This window comes from Phaethon aethereus (assembly GCF_964289735.1).
Source record: "Phaethon aethereus genome assembly, chromosome: Z".
NCBI lineage: Eukaryota > Metazoa > Chordata > Aves > Phaethontiformes > Phaethontidae > Phaethon > Phaethon aethereus.
In genome coordinates this window covers 31,664,460-31,684,315 of record NC_138577.1, presented here as the reverse complement: position 1 = coordinate 31,684,315, position 19,856 = coordinate 31,664,460, and the positions used below count along the sequence as shown (strand labels likewise).

At 39.1% G+C, this 19,856-nt stretch overlaps 1 protein-coding gene across 2 annotated transcripts in view; it reads right to left on the bottom strand.

The window, feature by feature from the left end:
* SMARCA2 (SWI/SNF related BAF chromatin remodeling complex subunit ATPase 2) overlaps nucleotides 1–19,856 on the bottom strand; it is a gene marked incomplete at its 5' end in the record, with an annotated part of 119,870 nt that overhangs the window by 80,641 nt on the left and 19,373 nt on the right. Inside the window, 6 exons of one of the 2 annotated variants that reach the window (XM_082013154.1) lie at nucleotides 3,755–3,928; nucleotides 4,154–4,327; nucleotides 5,535–5,661; nucleotides 14,143–14,392; nucleotides 16,706–16,785; nucleotides 17,514–17,847. In XM_082013154.1, coding sequence (XP_081869280.1) covers nucleotides 3,755–3,928; nucleotides 4,154–4,327; nucleotides 5,535–5,661; nucleotides 14,143–14,392; nucleotides 16,706–16,785; nucleotides 17,514–17,847 — 1,139 coding nt within the window. Of the gene's footprint in view, nucleotides 1–3,754; nucleotides 3,929–4,153; nucleotides 4,328–5,534; nucleotides 5,662–14,142; nucleotides 14,393–16,705; nucleotides 16,808–17,513; nucleotides 17,848–19,856 lie in introns of both variants that reach the window. The other variant, XM_082013153.1, reaches the window with a different exon arrangement.

Below are 19,856 nucleotides of genomic sequence, written 5' to 3'. Positions count from 1 at the left end.
GGTTGGAAGGGATCTTGAAGATCATCTAGTTCCAACCACCCTGCCATAGCAGGGACAGCTTCCACTAGATCAGTTTGCTCAAAGCCTCATCCAACCTGCCCTTGAATGCTTTCAGGGATGGGGCATCCACAACTTCTTTGGGCAATCTGCTCCACTGTCTCACCACCCCCACAGTAAAGAATTTCTTCCTAATACGTAATCTAAATCTACCCTCCTTCAGTTTAAAACTGTTACCCCTCATCCTATCACTACACTCTCTGATAGGGTCTCTCCCCATATTTCCTGTAGGCACCCCTTTAAGTACTGGAAGGCTGCTGGAGCCTTCCCTTCTCCAGGATAAACAACCCCAACTCTCTCAGCCTATCCTCACAGGGAAGGTGCTGCAGCCTCCTGATCATCTTCTTGGCCCGCCTCTGGAGCTGCTCCAACAGGTCTATGTTGTTCTTATGTTAGGGGCCCCAAAGCTGGACACAATACTCTAGGTGGGGTCTCACCAGAGCAGAGTAAAGGGGGAGAATCCCTTCCTTCAACCTGCTGGCCACGCTGCTTTTGATGCCAGTTGGCTTTCAGGGCCACAAGTGCACATTGCCAGCTCATGTCCAGCTTTTCATCCACCAATACACCCAAGTCCTCCTCCACAGGGTCATGGAGGGTCATACTTTATCTGGAGACAGTAAGAAGAGGGATACCACAGGGGCCCATCCTGGGGCATGTTGTGTTTAACATCTCTATCAGTGACCTAGAGGAAGGGATGGAGGGCATTCTAGTCAAGTTTGCAGATGACATGAAACTGGGGGATACCAGTCAATATGCTCGAGGGCTGGCCTGCACTTCAGAAGGACCTAAACAAGCAGAGAAGTTGTGCTGTTTCTGACCTCAGAGGTTTTCAAGACATGACTGAAAAAAGCCTTGAGCAGTCTGCTTTGAACTCAATGTTGACACTGCTTTGAGAAGGTGGCTGGACTAGAGAGGTCCCTGTCAGCCTGAGTGACTCTGGGATTCAGGGACTCTATGCTTCTAAGTATCTCCTACTCTCATGGACTAATGACTGGAAAATCTACAGCAGTTATGACAGGTAAGTAGGGAGGAATCACTTAACACCACATCAAACAGATTACAACGTCCTGAAAAAGAGAGGCTTTGTATGTCTCCTATAGAGATGATTTTTCAAGGACATGAAGTGCAGGTAGCCCATACCCAGAGGAAGAACATGGGAGTTGCATGCAAACTTGCATTTAGTCCTTTTTCCAGTATGAATAAAATCTTTTTTCTTTTAGGTGTTAGAAGAAAATTTTCTTTTGGGTAGATTATCTCTCATCTTTCTACTCTGGTGTTACTTCATCTTTGACACAGGTCACTATCACAGACAGGATTCACCAGATAAGCCATATCTCTGAGTCATTCTGGCAACTTCTGCATCCTTATGCCACTGCGTAAGTGTGTTGTTAGGGGTAAGACAAACCAGGAAATATGATTTTCATGTGCTGTGAAGATACAATACAGCATTTGAGCATGTCAGAAAAATACAAGGAAAGCTGCAGAGACGCCTTTGTCAATTTTGGCTGAAACAACAAATAAAGGAAGTATACAATGCTTTATAAAAACCAAACACGACTAAGAAATATTTTGAAGACAATTACTTTAAAAGACAGAACTCTGGGAGATATAAAAAAACCTCCTGCCTTTTTGGAGACACACCAGAACTGCAGAAAGTTGTCACAAGCAGCTATAGTGTTCAAACTGAGTTTGTAAAATTGCTTGTAAAATTCACTTGTAATGTTCAAGCCACCACAACCACAACACTAAGAACCTAAGTTTTTAGAATTTATTATTATTGTTGTTATTGCTATTATTATCATCATCATTATTATTACTCAATACACAGTCATTGTAATCTAGTCAAGGTACCTCCTTTAGACATTAAAGCTTGTCTTGACAGTATCTTTTAAAATCATGCCAATGCCCATTCCTGCTTGTAATATATACTAGTTTTAATGAGCTGTGACACAATCACCATTTCTAATCGCTACCAATGAAGGACAATATGTGGAATATATTCAACATTCCTGAATAGGTATGAGTTTTACACTCAGCACATTTTCCTAGACCACACCACGAAACTGACAGATGTTCGTAAAAACTCCTAGTACGTACCTGCAAATTCAAAATTTATCACAACTGCACTAAAACTAAAAAGGCAAAATACCCCAACTAACATAACACAGTTTGCTTTTGCAGATGGATTTAATTGAGCAGTAGAGGCTCTGAGTGTATCACCCCAAACTGAAAATGCCTATGAAGTGCTGTATCTATGGTAAGAGCTTAACCACAGCCCTGATGACAGAGTCTTAGGACAAAGCACTGATATTATGGAAGCATTGATATCCTGTGCTACTTCTGGACATTCAAATCTACTTCATATTTTTCGGCAGTGGACATCTTTATTATTTATCTTACTACATGTTAGACTGACATAAGCTCAACCTCATGATGTACAAAAATATTTCTAAAAATATCAAGATAGCTTTTTTAATCAGCTCTTTTTTCTCTAATAATTAACATTTTTACAAGCTTGTTAGATAGACCGCTGGCAATTATCTCTAATTATAAAAAAGCTCTATAATGCTGATTACTATATAATTTTAATAAATGTTCTAGGGCCTAAACATTTGTTATTCTCTTATGCAAGTCCTTCATTTACATTTTACATGGACTTTTACTTCTAAGTTTTTAGAATTTTTATATTTAATTATTTCTACATTTTGCTTTATGATTTTTAGAACCGAACTGTTTGGTCCTCATTCATGGTGGGAACAGATTCTGGACACGGACTAGAGTTTTGCTTTACATCTGCACCCGTATTAGGTGCTCACTGGTTTCTACCAGCATGTTTCAAAGTAAGCATGTCAATTCCCATTCAATTTTATGTTGGTAAAGTGTTAATAAAGCGTTGAAAAAGAGGTAACCAATGTCTTGAAGAAATTTTTCCAACCCCAGTTGCTAACATACTTGTACACAGTCATTAATCTGTCTACACTTTAAATTCCAGAATTATTTTAACTCCTGAAATGTAGGCAACTACTGACTGGTTCCATAGCGTTCTGAAAAGACATGGTTATACACCAATCCATTCTACTGTGTCCTCAGAATGCCACAACTGATATTGTGCAGTTGCAAGGAAGGGGAAACTATGAAACAGCAAGAAGGAGTATGGTCCTGGAGCATTAATGGCTATTAATTCTCAAGATACATGCATTACTGCTGTTAGTTATGTATTTTCACATGTGAAATCAGCTTAATGTAAAAGTTATGATTAATTTGTTCATGGCATTACTTCACATCGACTCTTCGAAACTAGAAACCTAGAAATAAAACATAGTCCGGTATTTATATAATGGGCCAATACCCCTGCAATTGTATAACAGTGTTAGTATATTAAGTTAATGAGATCAAGTGATGCAATACAGAAGTGGCTGTCCTAAGTTTTCATGCTGGTAGAAAAAACAATTATTCTTACCAGAACCTTAAAAAAAGAAGTAGCTATAAGTTAAAGTGAGCAGTGTCCCACTTACTGCCATCATCAGAAATACACGTAATCAAACTGCAGCAGTTTTAGGTTTATACTTTCTGTACTACAGAGGCTTTATTCTGCAAAGGAAATACATGAGTGTGGCTGAGACTGTATATGAAATATTGGAAGGATACAGTATGTAATTTTAGCTAGAATAACCATATTACTTCCTCTACTCCTTACCATTAGTCTCCTCATTCTTTCTTTCTCGATTCTCTCAGTTTCTTTTTTCTGCTCACGCTCAGTGTTGGCATGCCAAGTTGCCACAGCTTTAGAAAGTTTCTGAATTTTCCCAGCAACTGACCGGTGGTACTCTTTAAAATCTTTAGCATGCTGCAATATGCTATTCAGGTACTCCTAGAAGGAGAAACAAGTTAAGTGTAGACACTTGGAAAACACAGGATTTGCAATCAGGAAAACAAAAGTTCTAATCTTACCATTTTCCAATTGCTTATCACAAAATTTTGATGTTTTTTCATCTTAGAAACTTCAAAGGTAAATAAAATATGTAATAGAGAAGATCCTCAGAGCAAAGCAATGTGCCTTTCTGTCACAGGGCAAACAGCGAACAAGTTAAAATACCTGATGCTTCTGCCTACGCTTCCTCTCTTGTTCTATCTTCTGCTGTTTCTCAAGCTTTTCTGTCATACGGGCCTCCCTCAAAGTCTGGCGTTTGCTTCGTTTGTAGGCTTTGGAGTTCAGTGCCGTCTCCAGCGTTGTGTCACGACGCATGCAGGCTACTACCTCTTGTCTTAGCTACCAGTGGGGGAAAAAAAAAAACTTTAAAAAAATAATTTTTAATACATGGAGGAACAACTTTAACACTGGTATGGCACATTTAACAGTAACAGTCCAGAAGATGTCCCAGCCTATGCAGTTGCAGCAGCTATGTCTGTCTCCCTAAACAAATCTCAAGTCTCCACAGGATGCCCAAAAGTGTTAATAACCCTTGATCATCATTTATTTCTTCTTTGCAAGATACAGCAATGACTGCCCTGCTGCAATGAAAGGGGCTAGCCAAGATGTTACACCATGAAGTAAAACACGAATGAACACCACACATAGCATACTTTCTAGAGCTGGACCTGAACACAGCTGACAACTTGTTTCATTGCCAGCTGCACAAGTAACAGCAGGGAGAGGTAAATGTTAAGGGCTTGGAGCAGCATTGCCACAGTTCCAGCAGTACAGCAGGGAGAGCCTGCTGCTTTTCATCTGACCTCTGACAAAACTTTATTAGAAAGAAGTGCCAAAGGTAGAGGGAAGGACAATTTGGACATCATGATGATGCAACTACTGCCAAAGCTTCTGTCAGGAAGTACTTTTGCTTGACCTGCCAAATTGCATCTTTGTTCTTCCAAACTAGCTGAAAAAGCCAACAGCAAGAGGCCCGTAAGAGTCTGGCAGTGCAATTCCTTTTCTGAAATTCATTTGCTGATACATGCATTCAACATCCAACTTTTATCTTACGTATGATCTTGTTACGCTTAATTTTCAAGTCTGTGTGCTGTAGTGGAAATGCTGAAAACAGATCACAGAGATATACCACATGCAAGACCAACATACAACTCTTCCTAAAACAAGGGGACCCATGACAAATATGACGTATGTCTAGAAAGAACCATCTATTGGGATTTGTGTTGAAAAAAATCAGCTTGCAGCCTGTCCAGCTCCTGTTTTGCTTTTGTGCCAATGATATGTTCATTACGAAAGACACAGTTCTATGGTTGCACTTTAGACTGGAAAATAAAGCAGGAAGTGAAAAAACGCTTGTACATTTTTATTAACAAAACAAAATCTAAGCTAAACATTTCTGTGACTTGATTATTGGTCAAGTTTGCTTTTATACAAGATCTGCTCAGGCTCACTGCAGCTGCAAAATCTCTTCCCAGTTTACTCTTTGCCACATGAACACGTTTGGCTGTGACCTCTATGAGAATTCTCCTGAAGCAAAAGGCATTACCTGGCGCTGGAAATTCAGTAACCTAAGTGCCTTCAACTCCACTGTAGCTTTGGTTCGCAGATCAGGGGGCAGAGAACCAGGCAAGTTCTCCAGTTCCTGGATTCTGTGAGCAATTCGAGCCTGAAGCCTAATTAAATAGAAAATTGGGTAAGACACCAGGAGAAATCTGTAAATGGTTGTCAAAATTATGCAGTAACTACACAGCATTTTTTCTTTTACTAATTGTTTCTGAACTAACAGGTTTTTGCAGAGATGACATTAGGTACCCTTTTCCACTTTGAAAACAAATTGTCAAATAATGAAAATACTCCTTGGCCCTTTTTTCAATTTTGACTAAAAGTATATGCATGAAAAGAAATTTGGGAATTTTATTTTACTCATACTATACAGGATTCTGTTTTTAAACTTCTTTGATGGGTATTTTTTTATGCACAGTGTAGTCAGTGATAACACAGACAGAACTTTCCTTAATATCTGGAATGCTACTTGCTTATTTTATTGACAAATTAAAAGTTCATTAGTAAAGTATTCACACTTACATAGCTGTTACACTGTAAATCAGATTCTATTTCACTCTTCCTTTACAAGTTCCTTTTGCATTAATTTGCAAATTCAAGAGAGAGAGAAAGAGAGAATAATGGACAAGCCAGACAGAACTCATTTTTTTCTTTTTACATTGAAAACCAAGATCACAGAGCTAACAGTTACATACTCTTTGTGTTTTTATTTACACGTAAGTACTTCTTTGAAATGAGAATTTTGCCAAGGCACTAGAATAGCAGATCCCAAAATTTTAAGTTATCCAAAAGTTGCAGCTGAGTTCAAACTGAAACAGTGCCCTCCATTTCCCACATGCTTTAGGAAAAAAACCAAGAGAACAACCAACAAATAAAACCCAACCAAAATCAAACACACACTCCCAAAACCAGAGAGTCCTCTCTCTCCCAAAATCAAAAATTGAAAGGCCCAGGAACAATAAAGTATCTCATCTGCCTGTACTACACAGGACCCACAAAATTTCCTTTTTTTTTTTTTTAACTTTCACAAAGTACAGAACATCAGATCACATTAGGAAAAGGTGTCTGCTGCTGTTTTCCAGCAATGAGGACATTGTAACTGCCGTGACTGGTGAAAGAAAACACTTTCTCTAGGGCTTCTTCACATACAGTGATTATTCTTCCCCTGCCCTTTTGCCCCCTCGTCACTCCATAGTATTAGCACAGTGATATAAACTCTCATACACTCGGCACATCAGCCTCACAGCTGGAAAGCAGACCACACGTCTGGCAAAATGGCTGCACCTGATATATGGAGCCAGAACAAATAAAAATGCTAGTATCTCACAGTAACTGCATGCATCATGACTTGTATAATCTGAAAAGCAACTGGAATCACTTGTACAGTTGCAGACAGTATCTTTTCTGTAACAGTACTCCTTCCTAAAACTATGCATTTTTTTATATAACCAAAAGACTTCTTAAGTTCCTGGAACAACAAGAAGGAAATAAAGCTGCATTACTGCAGAAGACTAACTTAGTATCCTCAAAAGAAGAAAAATTTTAAGAATACTTAAGTTAGTTAAGTTTTTCATACAGACTGAAAAATAAATCAAGAAGGGATAGTTCCTAATAAAAGAAAGTTCCACTGGAAGCTACGGATACTGTCCAGGCCCACAAAAGTTCATGATTCCTGCAGGAAAATTATTCATTCTGAAAATGACATTGGCGTATTTTGTTCTTTCAAGTGTAGGTACTACACTAAAAGAAGTCCACATTTTGTACAACTTCACCTGTCACTGGGCATTCCAGATATTAAGAAGAGTTTTTAGTGTACTTAAGGATGCAAAATCTTGAGAATTAAGAAGTTTTCTTGGAGACTGGATGTACTATGGTATATCCATACAAAAAAACAGGTAAGATGTACAAAGAGAACACTGTTCTAAATCACTGATGGGTGCTCTGCCTGTTGCTTATTCACACATGGATATAATCATGCGCCACAACTATGATTTATTACTCTATTTCACTCCCCAAATAGCTGCAATGCTTCTCCTGAAACCATAACCTACATAACAGTTATAGCTAAACCCCAGTTTCACAGATTTAAATAAAACTTTAGGGGTGGAGTCATAACCTTTCCAAACTTCTTTTTTTGAGCTGTGAACTTAGTAAGGCAGCTGAATACTGAACATGTTTTCAATTTTTCTTCTGTGACCACTGAATGCTCCTGTACTATACAAGAGGATGGGTACAAAAAGTTAATCTAGGTTACTCCCAACATACCTTATGGTTTTAGGTAACTAAATGGATGAGTCCCTGTGCAAACAAACATGAAGGGAAACATTCACTTACTAGTTCTGCCAGAACTGGCTTGTTACTTTAACTCTAGGTATAAAATAGGCTAAAGTGCCTGCTGACGTAAAAGTTTACACAGTAGAAATTTGAGCCAAAGCTGGGCAGGGGTTTCTATTTCTATTGTATAAATTATTAATAGAAATCCAAATATACAACTTTCTTGAGATATGACTAAACATAATTCAAGCTTATACAGTGTATTTATTATGTCCTTTCATCACACTAAGCAGTCCACCCCCATATACACACTGCTAATCATCTTGTTTGTTTTCCTCAACTCAGGTTTATAAAAAGGCTGATCAGGAATAAATGCAGATGAAATTTTATCATTGAATTATAAGGCAGGTTAGTATTGCCAGCATAACTTTTCCTCCAATTTTTTTCCTCCATATGTTGAAATGACTGCAAAAACAGAAGTCTGCACTGAGCTACAAACAATGACACTTCTACAGTTTTGTGGTGATCACCCTCCTCTTATAATCCAGCCAGAGGGAAGAAACAGGGGAAAAAAAACCCAAACAGTATTTCTAAGTCAGTACAGATACTACCTCAAAAAACCCTCACTGAAAATCAAGTCTATCCTCTATTAAAATAAAGCCCTGGTCAAAAAAAGTTTAAATACTAAAGAAAATCTACAGTATGCATATGGAACTGTAACGAAAAACGGCAACCAGATAGGTTACATATAAGTAAGCACTTTTAAGTACCAATTATATTGCCTAGGGCATTGACAGTAGTAGTAATAGTACTAATACTTTGTTGAGTAGTCAGTAGGATTTTCGAAAGATTTTTATGACAGACGTCCCAACTCAAGTGAATGCAACAATTACTTGAGGTGTGTCCTACCACAGCCACCTTCTAGTCTTTAAAAAGAAAGACTACAGTTGGCTGGACTATTGCTATCTTCATGGAAAAATACTAACAGCTATTAGGTGAACAAACCCAAAGAAAAAAGTTTCACAGATGCTTTTCACAAGCACTTGAAGGATATAATCTCATTGTTTAAGTGATTTATTTTATTAATCTTTGCAGTTCAGCAATTTATCTTCATCCATGCAGGAAGTGGCTAGTGCATCTACACACCTCTGCAAAACAAGTGATTCACACCTCTTCCTTATTAACTGAGGTCAACAGCAGAGGTTGTGCTTGCACATTCAAACCTGTCTGGCATAGATGCATGCAGTAAGCCATGAAGATACATAAGAGACTTTGCAGATAACAGAAAGAAACCACAGACAATCTACAGGACACTAGCAAGTGTGAGTCTTTTTAATTAGCAATGAGAAGGTGGAAAAAAGTCCTTCCACATAATAGAACAACTTTAAATTACACACATTATTAGCTTTAAGAGATCTATTCAGTAAGATTAGAAAGCAACACTTTATTTTGAAGAAAGTGTTACGGCGAGTTTTATAAAAGCATGGTATGAATTTTCCATTCTGGCCACATTTCAAGAAACACAACAAGTTTAACAGCTCTCCACATATGAATAACTTAAACTTCTTATATTAATAAGAATTTTAAATATATACGTTTCTTTTTATCCACCTTTAGTCACACAGAGATTAACAACAATTATCATATAATCTCATCTCAAATCAACATATGCTGCAAACAGCTTCTGAGCACAACCATGTGACTTTGACAGTGACATTAACTCTCCATTTTCTTTCTCTTTGTTAATATAAGCTGGAGCCTTTTTTTATAATCAGATCAAGGCTTTTCAGAGAAAAAGCAATCTGCTGATTTTTCATTAAATTTAAAGCTTTTTCAGATCCTGCCATATATTAATAGGTGCATTACTGCTTCTCCATCTGTACTCGTCTATTTAACACATGGTTAATGAATAGGAATGCTATACTGTACTTCTAAGTGCCTATTTGATGAATTGTTTGATGAAACAAACCACGTAGCTTCCTACTAACAAGGAAAGGAAAAAAGAATTGCTATCACTGAAAAAAAAAAATAGATATAATTTTGTAACAGCAAAACCCAAAGTATTTCACGTTTGCAATATTGTTCTGTGTGTAAGACATGCTTTAATACATAGATTATGTACATGATCCACTAAGTATTGGAACTGTTTATGCAGTAGCAGGTATTCTCCCCAAAAAGTCTGCTGTTATGCACTTGAGATGTTTGTATACAAGAGAAACAGACAAACATCTCACTTTTTGTCATGTAGCTGATGAATTAGCACTAAATTATCTCCCCAAGCAGCACACTTCGCACCTTTAGTCCAAAACCACAATGTTCAAGGTCACTGTTGTGATTTAACCCCGGCCAGCAACTAACAACCACACAGCCACTCGCTCACTGCCACCCCTGCCCCTGGTGGGATAGGGGGAGTAATTGGAAGGGGAAAGGGAGAAACAAGCTCATGGGCTGAGATAAAAACAGTTTAATAATTAAAAAGAAATATTTTTTTAAATTATAAGGAAAAGGGAGAAAAAAATACAGAGAGAGGAAAACAAAACTCAAGACAAGCAATGCAAATGAAAACAATTGCTCATCAGCAACTGACCAATGCCCAGCCAGTCCCTGAGCAGCAGGCCCACGCCAACCTCCCCCCCAGTTTTACTGCTGTGCATGACGACGTGCTATGGTATGGAATATCCCTTTGGTCAGTTGGGGTCAGCTGTCTCAGCTATGTCTCCTCTCAACTTTTCATGTACTCCCAGCCTACTCGCTGGTGGGATGGTGTGAGGAACAGAAAAAGCCTTGACACTTTCTAAGCACTGCTCAGCAGCAACTAAAACACCACTATTTTCATCACAGCCCCATACAAACCACCATGAAGAAATGTAACTCTATCCCAGCCAAAACCAGTACAATCACTGAGTAAACCTAATCTGTAATTTTCAAGAATTCCTAAGTTAACCAGATTCAAAGCTCATACTTTCTCACAATACGGCAATATACCAAAATTTTACCTTTGGGTTTATCTACATGTTTGAAATATGAATTCCTAAAATACCTATGTGATAATTCTGCCTTCTGATGAAAACGAGCAATTCAAACAGTTTTCTAAGTATTTCAAAGTATAATGCCCCTTCATTAAAAATGTACTGAGAGATCTCAAGAGACAATTGTTTCATAAAGCTTTCACTAACTTCACTGTCTCAGGATACAATTGTTTATATTGGCTTTTTTTCTACTCCATTTTTATGAAGAAAGTGTGAGTACATCATGTTACTGTATTAAACTTGCCTATACTAAAGCTAAGTCTAACACTGCCCAAAGCACAAAAGCTGTTAAACTGCTGTTTTCAAAGCTTTTGTCTGATGTTACTCATACAGTTTTAAATAATGAAAAGAATTCCAGAAGTTCTAAGTATTCTGGTACACAAAGCAAAACCAAAACCAATTCCAGCAGTGTTCAACATTAAAGAAGTTTGGATCATTATCTATGTGCTACCATAAAAAATAAGAACACCCTTCTGCTACAGAACCCCCATCAAACTTCCACCTCGCTTACTCTGCCAAGACGACCAGGGTATTTAGAACTTAATGGATATGCTGTATCTGCAACTGGTTCTCCACGTCAGTAAATGCAACACTGCTATTTTCTGCCACTCCTCACTGCCCTCCATTTATGCATACCAAAACAAAGCAGTTTGGCACAAACAGTGCAATGGAGCAGGGCTGGAAAGGCAGGAGGAGTAACAATTTGAGGTTAACTGATGCAGAAAAGGTTGCATTATACCGGCCACATGATTCTTGGCTCAGGTTACTGCTACAATTCTTCACTCAGAGCAACTGTGAAACCCTGGAATGCTGTGTTCTACAGGCTTCCTGAAAAAGATGTTAGAAAATGGTGATTGCTCATGCTCAAAGCTATGGCCATTCAGTCATAGGTAAAAAAGCAAGGTGAAAAGGGTAAGACTGACAGAATGACCACAACAATGCCAATAAATTACTTAAGCATTATCTTATGCAAAAAGTAAGAGCTTTTCTGGGATTCTGGATGTGGCACCACAACCTAAAATACTTCATAGTGTTTCCCCTTCTGGGGAACTCCAGGCCTGTCAGTCTGACTTAGGTCCTCGGGAAGGTTATGCAGTAGATCATCCTGAGTGTCATCACACTGCACATACAGGACAACCAGATGATCAGGCCCAGTCAGCATGGGTTTATGAAAGGCAGGTCCTGCTTGACCAACCTGATCTCCCAAGATGACAAGATGACCCGCCTACTGGATGTAGGAAAGGGTGTGATGTTGTCTACCTGGACTTTAATAAAGCCTTTGACACTGCTTCCCACAGCATTCCCCTGGAGAAACTGGCTGATCGTGGCTTACACAGGCGGACTCTTTTCTGGGTAAAAAAACTGGCTGAATGGCTGGGCCCAAAGAGTTGTGGTGGATGGAGTTAAATCCAGTTGGTGGCTGGTCACAAGTGGTGTTTCCAGGGCTCAGTACTGGGGCTGGTCATGTTTAATATCTTTATCAATGATCTGGATGAGGGGATCGAGTGCTCCCTCAGTAAGTTTGCAGATGACACCAGATTGGGCGGGAGTGTTGATCCGCTTGAGGGTAGGAAGACTTTACAGAGGGATCAGAATAGGCTGGATCAAAGGGCTGAGGCCAACCATATGAGATGCAACAAGACTAAGTGCCAGCTCCTCCACTTGAGTCACAACAACCCCAAGCAACACTACAGGCTTGGGAAAGAGTGGCTGGAGAGCTGCCCAGCAGAAAAGGACCTGGGGGTGCTGGCTGACAACCAGATGAATATAAGCCAGTAGTGTGCCCAGGTGGCCAAGAAGGCCAACAGCGTCCTGGCCTGTGTCAGAAATAGTGTGGCCAGCAGGAGTAGGGAGTTGATCATGCCCCTGTACTCGGCACTGGTGAGGCCACACCTCGCATACTGTGTTCAGTTTTGGGCCCCTCACTACAGGAGGGACATTGAGCTGCTGAAGCGTGTCCAAAGAAGGACAATGAAGCTGGTGAGGGGTTTGAGCACAAGTCTTAAGAGGAGCAGCTCTTAAGGGAACTGGGGTTGTTTAGCTTGGAGAAAAGGAGGCTGAGGGGAGACCTTATCAGTGTTTACAGCTACCTGAAAGGAGGTTGTGGTGAGGTGAGTGTTGATCTCTTCTCACAAGTAACAAGTGATAGAACAAGAGGAAACAGCCTCAAGTTGTGCCAGGGGAGGTTTAGATTGGGTATTAGGAAAAAATTTCGTCACCAAAAGGCTTGTCAAACACTGGAACAGGCAGCCCAGGGAAATGACTGAGTCACCATTCCTAGAGGTATTTAAAAAGACACGTAGATGTGGTGCCTAAGGACATGGTTTAGTGGTGGACTTGGCAGTGCTAGGTTAAAGGTCCAGCTTGATGATCTTAAAGGTCTCTTCCAACCTAAACGATTCTAAGGTTCTGTGAAAGCCAAAGTCATTAAACAAGTCTTCAGTGAGATCATCATCCCTTTTGGCTAGCTTCCCCTACAAATTCATTGTTACAGTAACCGGAAGATGCACCATCAGTCCAAGCAAATACACTAAGTGCAGTTTATTTCCTCTGACTGATAATGATCACAACATGTTTTAGGTAGAGATGAAGATCCTTCTGCCTGGCAGATTCTCAAGGTCAACTGTTTAATAGCCTTGTTGATAGGAAGAGGGAAGAAGTCTCTTTCTAACTCCACAAGAAGTGTCATAAGCTATACTTCATAATGAATATAATTAACCATCTCGTTACGGCACTCAGGAGGAAACTTTTAAAAATCATGCTTCTTGGTAACCTTTTTTTTTTTAATCTTGCCTGTGACGTCCTTCATATTCTCTCTACTCTGCTAGTCCAGCCAACCCCATCATCACTAATAAAATTTGGTTTTGCTGTGGCCACTAACTCATCAGCCTTTTGACCTCCATTGTTCTCTTCTACCTTCCCTTTTGTTTATAATTTTGAAAACTTTCTGCACTGAATGCTTTCTCTGTACACTACAAGGATCTTGATTTCCTAACTTTCAGTGTTTACAGCATCCAACAAATACACTAACCGAGCAGAGTCCTTGAGCCTGTTTTAAACTTACCTGGTTTGCAATGATACTGCCAGTATGCTTTACTAGTTCATAACTTGGGGTAGAATTACATCATTGTTTGGTTTGACATTTCTGTACTTCTCTTTGACACACTCTCTCTCCGGAAACTCAGTTTATACTATTATCACTACAGTAGCTGACTGCAAGGAGTTTCAGTTGAGAAAGTGAAAAACAACAACTTGCATTTGCATTTGAATCTTGTTATTTGCTTTTACCTATATTCACGTTCTTGGAGTATTTCAACAGGATCCAGTCCTTGAGGCTTCTGGATGGGGCTGATGCGATTCTGCTTTTGCTGCAGCTGAACTATGGGTGAAGGCTGTCCAGGTGCTGGCTGTGGTACAGAAGGCCCAGGCATGGCGGCAGCAGGCTGGGCAGCAGGTGGAGCAGGAGAAGGCCTCCCACTAGGGGGTGGCGCGGGAAGCTTTTGCTGCGCATTGGAGACACTCATATCTGGGGCTTGACCTGAATCATAAAAAGTACTTATTCATAACATGAAACATGGAACACAGGAAGAAAATCAAGATGGTTTCTGAAGACAGAAAGTGAAGCTAAGGTAAACATTAAAAATCACATGAAAAAGCACACTGAGATAGACTACGCTCCGTATTTTAAAAAACATACTAAAATGCAAGTATACCATTCATTGCAGGAGTTGCAGTCCAAGGAAAAACAAAACACCTGAAACTATGATGAATGCTATTTCTTTTCCTATTCCTGCTGACTTTTAATTCTAGTGTTAGAAGAAGTAAAACAACTGTAGAACTGATTTTGTGCAAGTATAGGAACTAATTCTGCCTCTTGTTCACCATCCTTGCACCACTTAGAAGGCATCTATAATCACAACCTGATAACAAGCACATGTAGGTCTGCTTTTAGAACTCTATCAGAACTAGACAGACATATTAAAATTTCTACAACTGTACTTGTACCTGTCATATATAAATAGCCTTCGTTTTGTTATAATCTCTTATTAATTTTATATAGAGGTATTTAAGTACTTCAAATACCAGCAATTCAATTACTGTTTTATTTTACAGCATTCTAATCATCTTAACATGAAAATAGTACCTGCCACTTATAGACATTAAAGGTCATAGATTTCAGTATGCCATTATGACAAATCACCCATGCATTCAGATGTTCAAAAATTGTCACTGACAACAGACATTGCAACAATAAAGATGTCACTTAATTGTCTGAGGAATCATAGTAATTTAGTGCTAGGAAAAAACCTACTACAAAGTACACCTGCAATTTTGTAATCAACCTTAATTCAAATCCAACATCCTGAAATCTAGACAAAAAGATTTCTTCAGAGATCACCACTTGTCATCTGCATCAAACTCCAGAAAAGGAACTTGAGCACAAGCTGTGGATTCTGTATTTAGCAACACTGCATTTCAGCTTATAAAAAATAAGGAAAGAAAGCAAGCCTACCAAAAGCCTCTGTGTAATCTCAGTTTTCAGGGAATCATGCAAATTGAACTGTAAAACAAACACTACCACGAACAACTGCGTAATGAATGAAAAATAAATTTAAAGAAATAAGCACAATGTTTAAAAATACATCAAATAAAACCTCCAAACAGATACAGCAAGGACAGACAAATTTTTTTCTTATTAAAAAAAACAGCAATGAAAAAAGACAAACAGTAAGCAGCTTACACTTAAACAGAACAGGCATATTGTGATGTACTGGATTATTTAGGTAAAAATATCCATCTAGCAATTCTGTATACCTGCCAGCATTTCTTAGTAGCAGCATTTGAGCTAGGAGGCACTGTGCCTGGTAAACTCATACGTACCCACCTCTCAAGAAACACTTTTCCCCCCCTCTTTATTATCCTACTCAAATATTAAGTATTCGTTGAGAGTGTTCCAAGAAAAGCAATTCTACCTCTGATTACATACTAGTATTTCACTTTCTTTTTATGTTGCCCTAAGTAGCTGACTAATGACAGAGAATTTTTTATGACATCAACTATCACAGAGTCATCACTATCCCCAGATTTACCCAGAAGCAACAACATAGTGTAACATTTCTACCATATGAGAAGCCTGTGTTATTGACAAGTCTGCAATATAGTACTTATTTTTAAATCTTTCTTAAAAAAACCCAAAACTTCAAACAATATATATCACTAGGGATTTCTAATTTTTTTCAATACAATACTTCTTCCACTCTACTTTCAAAGAACAAAATCAGCCTGTAAACTCAAATCTGAATGACCTGGTTCAAAACCTGATTATCCCATGAGGGAAAAATAGTTACACTGTTCATCTGATCTCAAAGACTACACTGAATTTTCAAAGTAGCCCAATTAAAAAAAAAGGCAGCCTAATTCCACCATGGTTTGAAAACTTTTATTTACAGTAGCAAAGACTATAGTTGAAAGACAAGTTTGCTGCAATTAAGTGTGCTCAGAACATAATTTTTTAAGTAGATTTTATGGTTGTCCCTCAGGCAGCTTACATATTTCATTCTGATTGTAAAAAGGTGCTTCATGTTCAGTCTGCCTAACAATTGCAGTAATTTCACGTGGTCAAGTTATTGATGGCATTTAGATTTGGATGAAAAGATTTAGAAATTTAGCATGGATGAATAAATGATTAGACTCTCCTTAAGTCCTAGGCACAGTAAGGGTTACACTATTTTTCTGCATGCCTTTTTACTTTTACTCCCCCGCCCCCTTGCATCTTTTCCCCAAACTCTACCCATACTGTTTAAACATAACTCTGTACACAACATAAAATTAGCATTATACTCTGCTATACCTTCAGTCCAAGTTTTGGGGGTAATGGCAGCTGTATGTCCAGGCATCCCTGGAGCAGGCCCTGGTCCAGTTGCAGCACCGCTCATTGTATGTAACCCAATACCTGCAATTTGACAGAGGAAAGGAGCTTACTAAGATACAAAGCATTTCCAAATATTCAAGAATCATTCTGCTTTCTGGCATGCTAGTCTATTCAGGCAAGTACTATTTGTCTTCATTAAATATGGACTTAAGTAGATTTTATTGTGAAAAAAAGCCATATCCACCAAAATCAAGCGACCAGCGAGATTATTAAAATCATTACTAAAAAGAAAATAGTATATTTTTAAACCTCAATTTCTAATGCAAACTCAGTAATAGAAGTATTTAGAAACTAAAAGGTGCAGGGTATTTAATGTGTTTTACTTTTTTCTTCTTCTTTTTTTAAAATTTTTTTCTTTTCTTTATCTTTTTCACTTGACAGCATACTAGTCATGGTTTGTTTTACTTTCAATAACCTAAATAATCAGTGAACTTGCTCCAGATTTTTTTTATCTACTTTTCTGCGTAGTGACAGGAGACTGAAAATTCAGTCTAAGAAAAACAATAAAATTGCAATCAGTAAAGTATGATCAACATGCAAAACATGTCAAGCCTAATTAGGATGGACATAGTACTGCACAGTGAAATCACCTGTTTTTTACAATTTTCTATTAATAATAGCCAGAATACAGTCCCAAATTATAGCCCTGCACAGCACCTGTTTCTTAATTTTCCACAGGTTGAACTTCCACAAATTACCTGCACAATGACATAAGGCCTAGATTCACTTACCAGACTGTCTGTTGAAGGCACTAGGAGGCTGCTGCTGTTGAATGCCAGGCAGGGTCCTCTTGCCCTGAACAGCAAGCTGGAGGTTTTCTGGTAAAGGCTGACCTCTAGCTAACATTTTGTATGCTAGAATCTGAGCCCGCAACTGATGCAGCTGTACAGGGCTGAAAGGGGAAGGACCTCTGTTAGGTTGATTCATAACTTGTGGGTCTCCTGGTATAATGGGTCCTGGCTGGCTGGGAGTCATCTGGGGTGGAGTTGGACCTCCTCCGGACATCGGACTGGACACATGCTCTGGTGCTCCTAGTGGAGATGGGTGTGGAGACATATAACCTAAAACAGGTAAGAGGATCACAAACTTACCTCTGATTAGTCAAATCTAAATTCCATCAAATTTCTTTAACAGTACACAGAAAATAAAAATGCCCCTCTCAAGTCAGGATCGCTGTAGTATTTTCTGCAAGAACAACCTGAAGTTCCCTGGGATATCAAGATAGCCTCATGAGCTATTCTTTGAGAAAAACTATGATTATATATGAGCTATTCTTTGACAAGAACTATGATTATATGGTCCAATAATTCCTAAAAATAACAATTACCCTCACATTTGGAGTAACACAAACCGAAACATGAAATACAATACAGGAAAATCACGATGTGGTACTGTTCCACTAGCATGTTGGACAAATATATCTTTGTGGAACACATGCAGTGAAGCCTGCCTATTTTACAGCTTAATATTATAAGTTTCTCTTGATGCACAAACACCAAGGAATACCCATTCGCTGATACTGGTCCTCTTTGCCGAAACTCGGCAACATACAGAAATAGAAACAGATGGTATTCAATTCCTATACAATTGCTCTTTATACTGATTAAAGGTTTGAGCAAGACAAAGAAAGTTCAATACCTTTACTACCTGGGTGCTCAAGAACTTGGAACATCAATTCCAAGCACAAAAATCACCTTCCGAAGAAGGTGCTGAAGAATGTGTTCATCTATACCAGGACAGCAAGAACAGTTCTGAAGCGAACAGTGCTTATATCTTATTATAACAGTTTGTGAATGCAGTGGTTTTAAATTTGAATTTTAACTAAACTTAATACATATTTCTGTGAGCTTCACAATGCATCCATGAAAAGAGATGGCATAGATTTTTGGTGAGATTTCCAAGCATATGTAGCCAGTCAGAGAAAAAATATGAAGAGCAATCCTTCAGGTAATGCACAAGACAGCTACATTTTAAAGATGTCCACCAAGAGTGAAATAGAGGTGTCAGTATTTACACACTTCACTCTCGTATTGTGGAACACAAATAATGTTCTTAACAATGCCTAAAAAAAAACTTAAAATAAAAAAATCAAGAAAACTTCTGGCCCACTTCCACATTCCTTAGCAAGCCACAGAACACTGAACTCCAAAGTTCATGCAACAGTTCATGGTTCTGTGACACCAAATCTACTCTTATCATAGAATGCTTTGAGCTGGAAGGGACCTTTAAAGATCACCTAGTTTGACCTCCCGCAATAAGCAGGGACACCTTCCACTGGATCAGGTTGCCCAAAGTCCCATCCCACCTGGCCTTGAAGACTTCCAGGGATGGGGCATCCACAACTTCTTTGGGCAACCTGTTCCACTGTCTCACCACCCTCATTGTGAAAAATGTCTTCCTTAGATCTTGTCTAAATCTACCCTCCTTTAGTTTAAAAAGCCCTTGTCCTATCACAAAAAGCCCTGCTAAAGAGTCTGTCCCCATCTTTCTTATAAGCCCCCTTTAAGTACTGGAAGGCTGCAGTAAGGTCTTCCAGGAACGTTCTCTTCTCCGGGCTGAACAACCTCAACTCTCTCAGCCTGCCCTCACAGGAGAGGCATTCCAGCCCTCTGATCTTTTTTTGTGGCTCTCCTCTGGACCTTCTCCAACATGTCCATGTCTTTCCTGGGCTGAGGGCTCCAAAGCTCGATGCAGTACTCCAGGTAGAGTTTATCACTTGATCTCTTATTTATTTCAGACCCAGAATCTTGAAATCCACCTGGTCTATAAAAAGTGGGGTCTCACCAGAGATGAGTAGAGGGACAGAATCCCTCGACCTGCTGGCCACACTTCTTTTGATGCAGCCCAGGATACTGTTGGCCTTCTGGGCTGAGAGAGCACATTGACAGGCCATGTCGAGCTTCTTATCAACCAACACCCCTGAGACCTTCTCCTCAGAGCTGCTCTGAATCCATTCTCTGCCCAGCCTGTATCTGCACTTGGGATTGCCCCGATCCACGTGCAGGACCTTGTACTTGTCCTTGCTGAACTCTTCCTCCACTCTTCCTGACACTTTAAAGTGAAACCACAT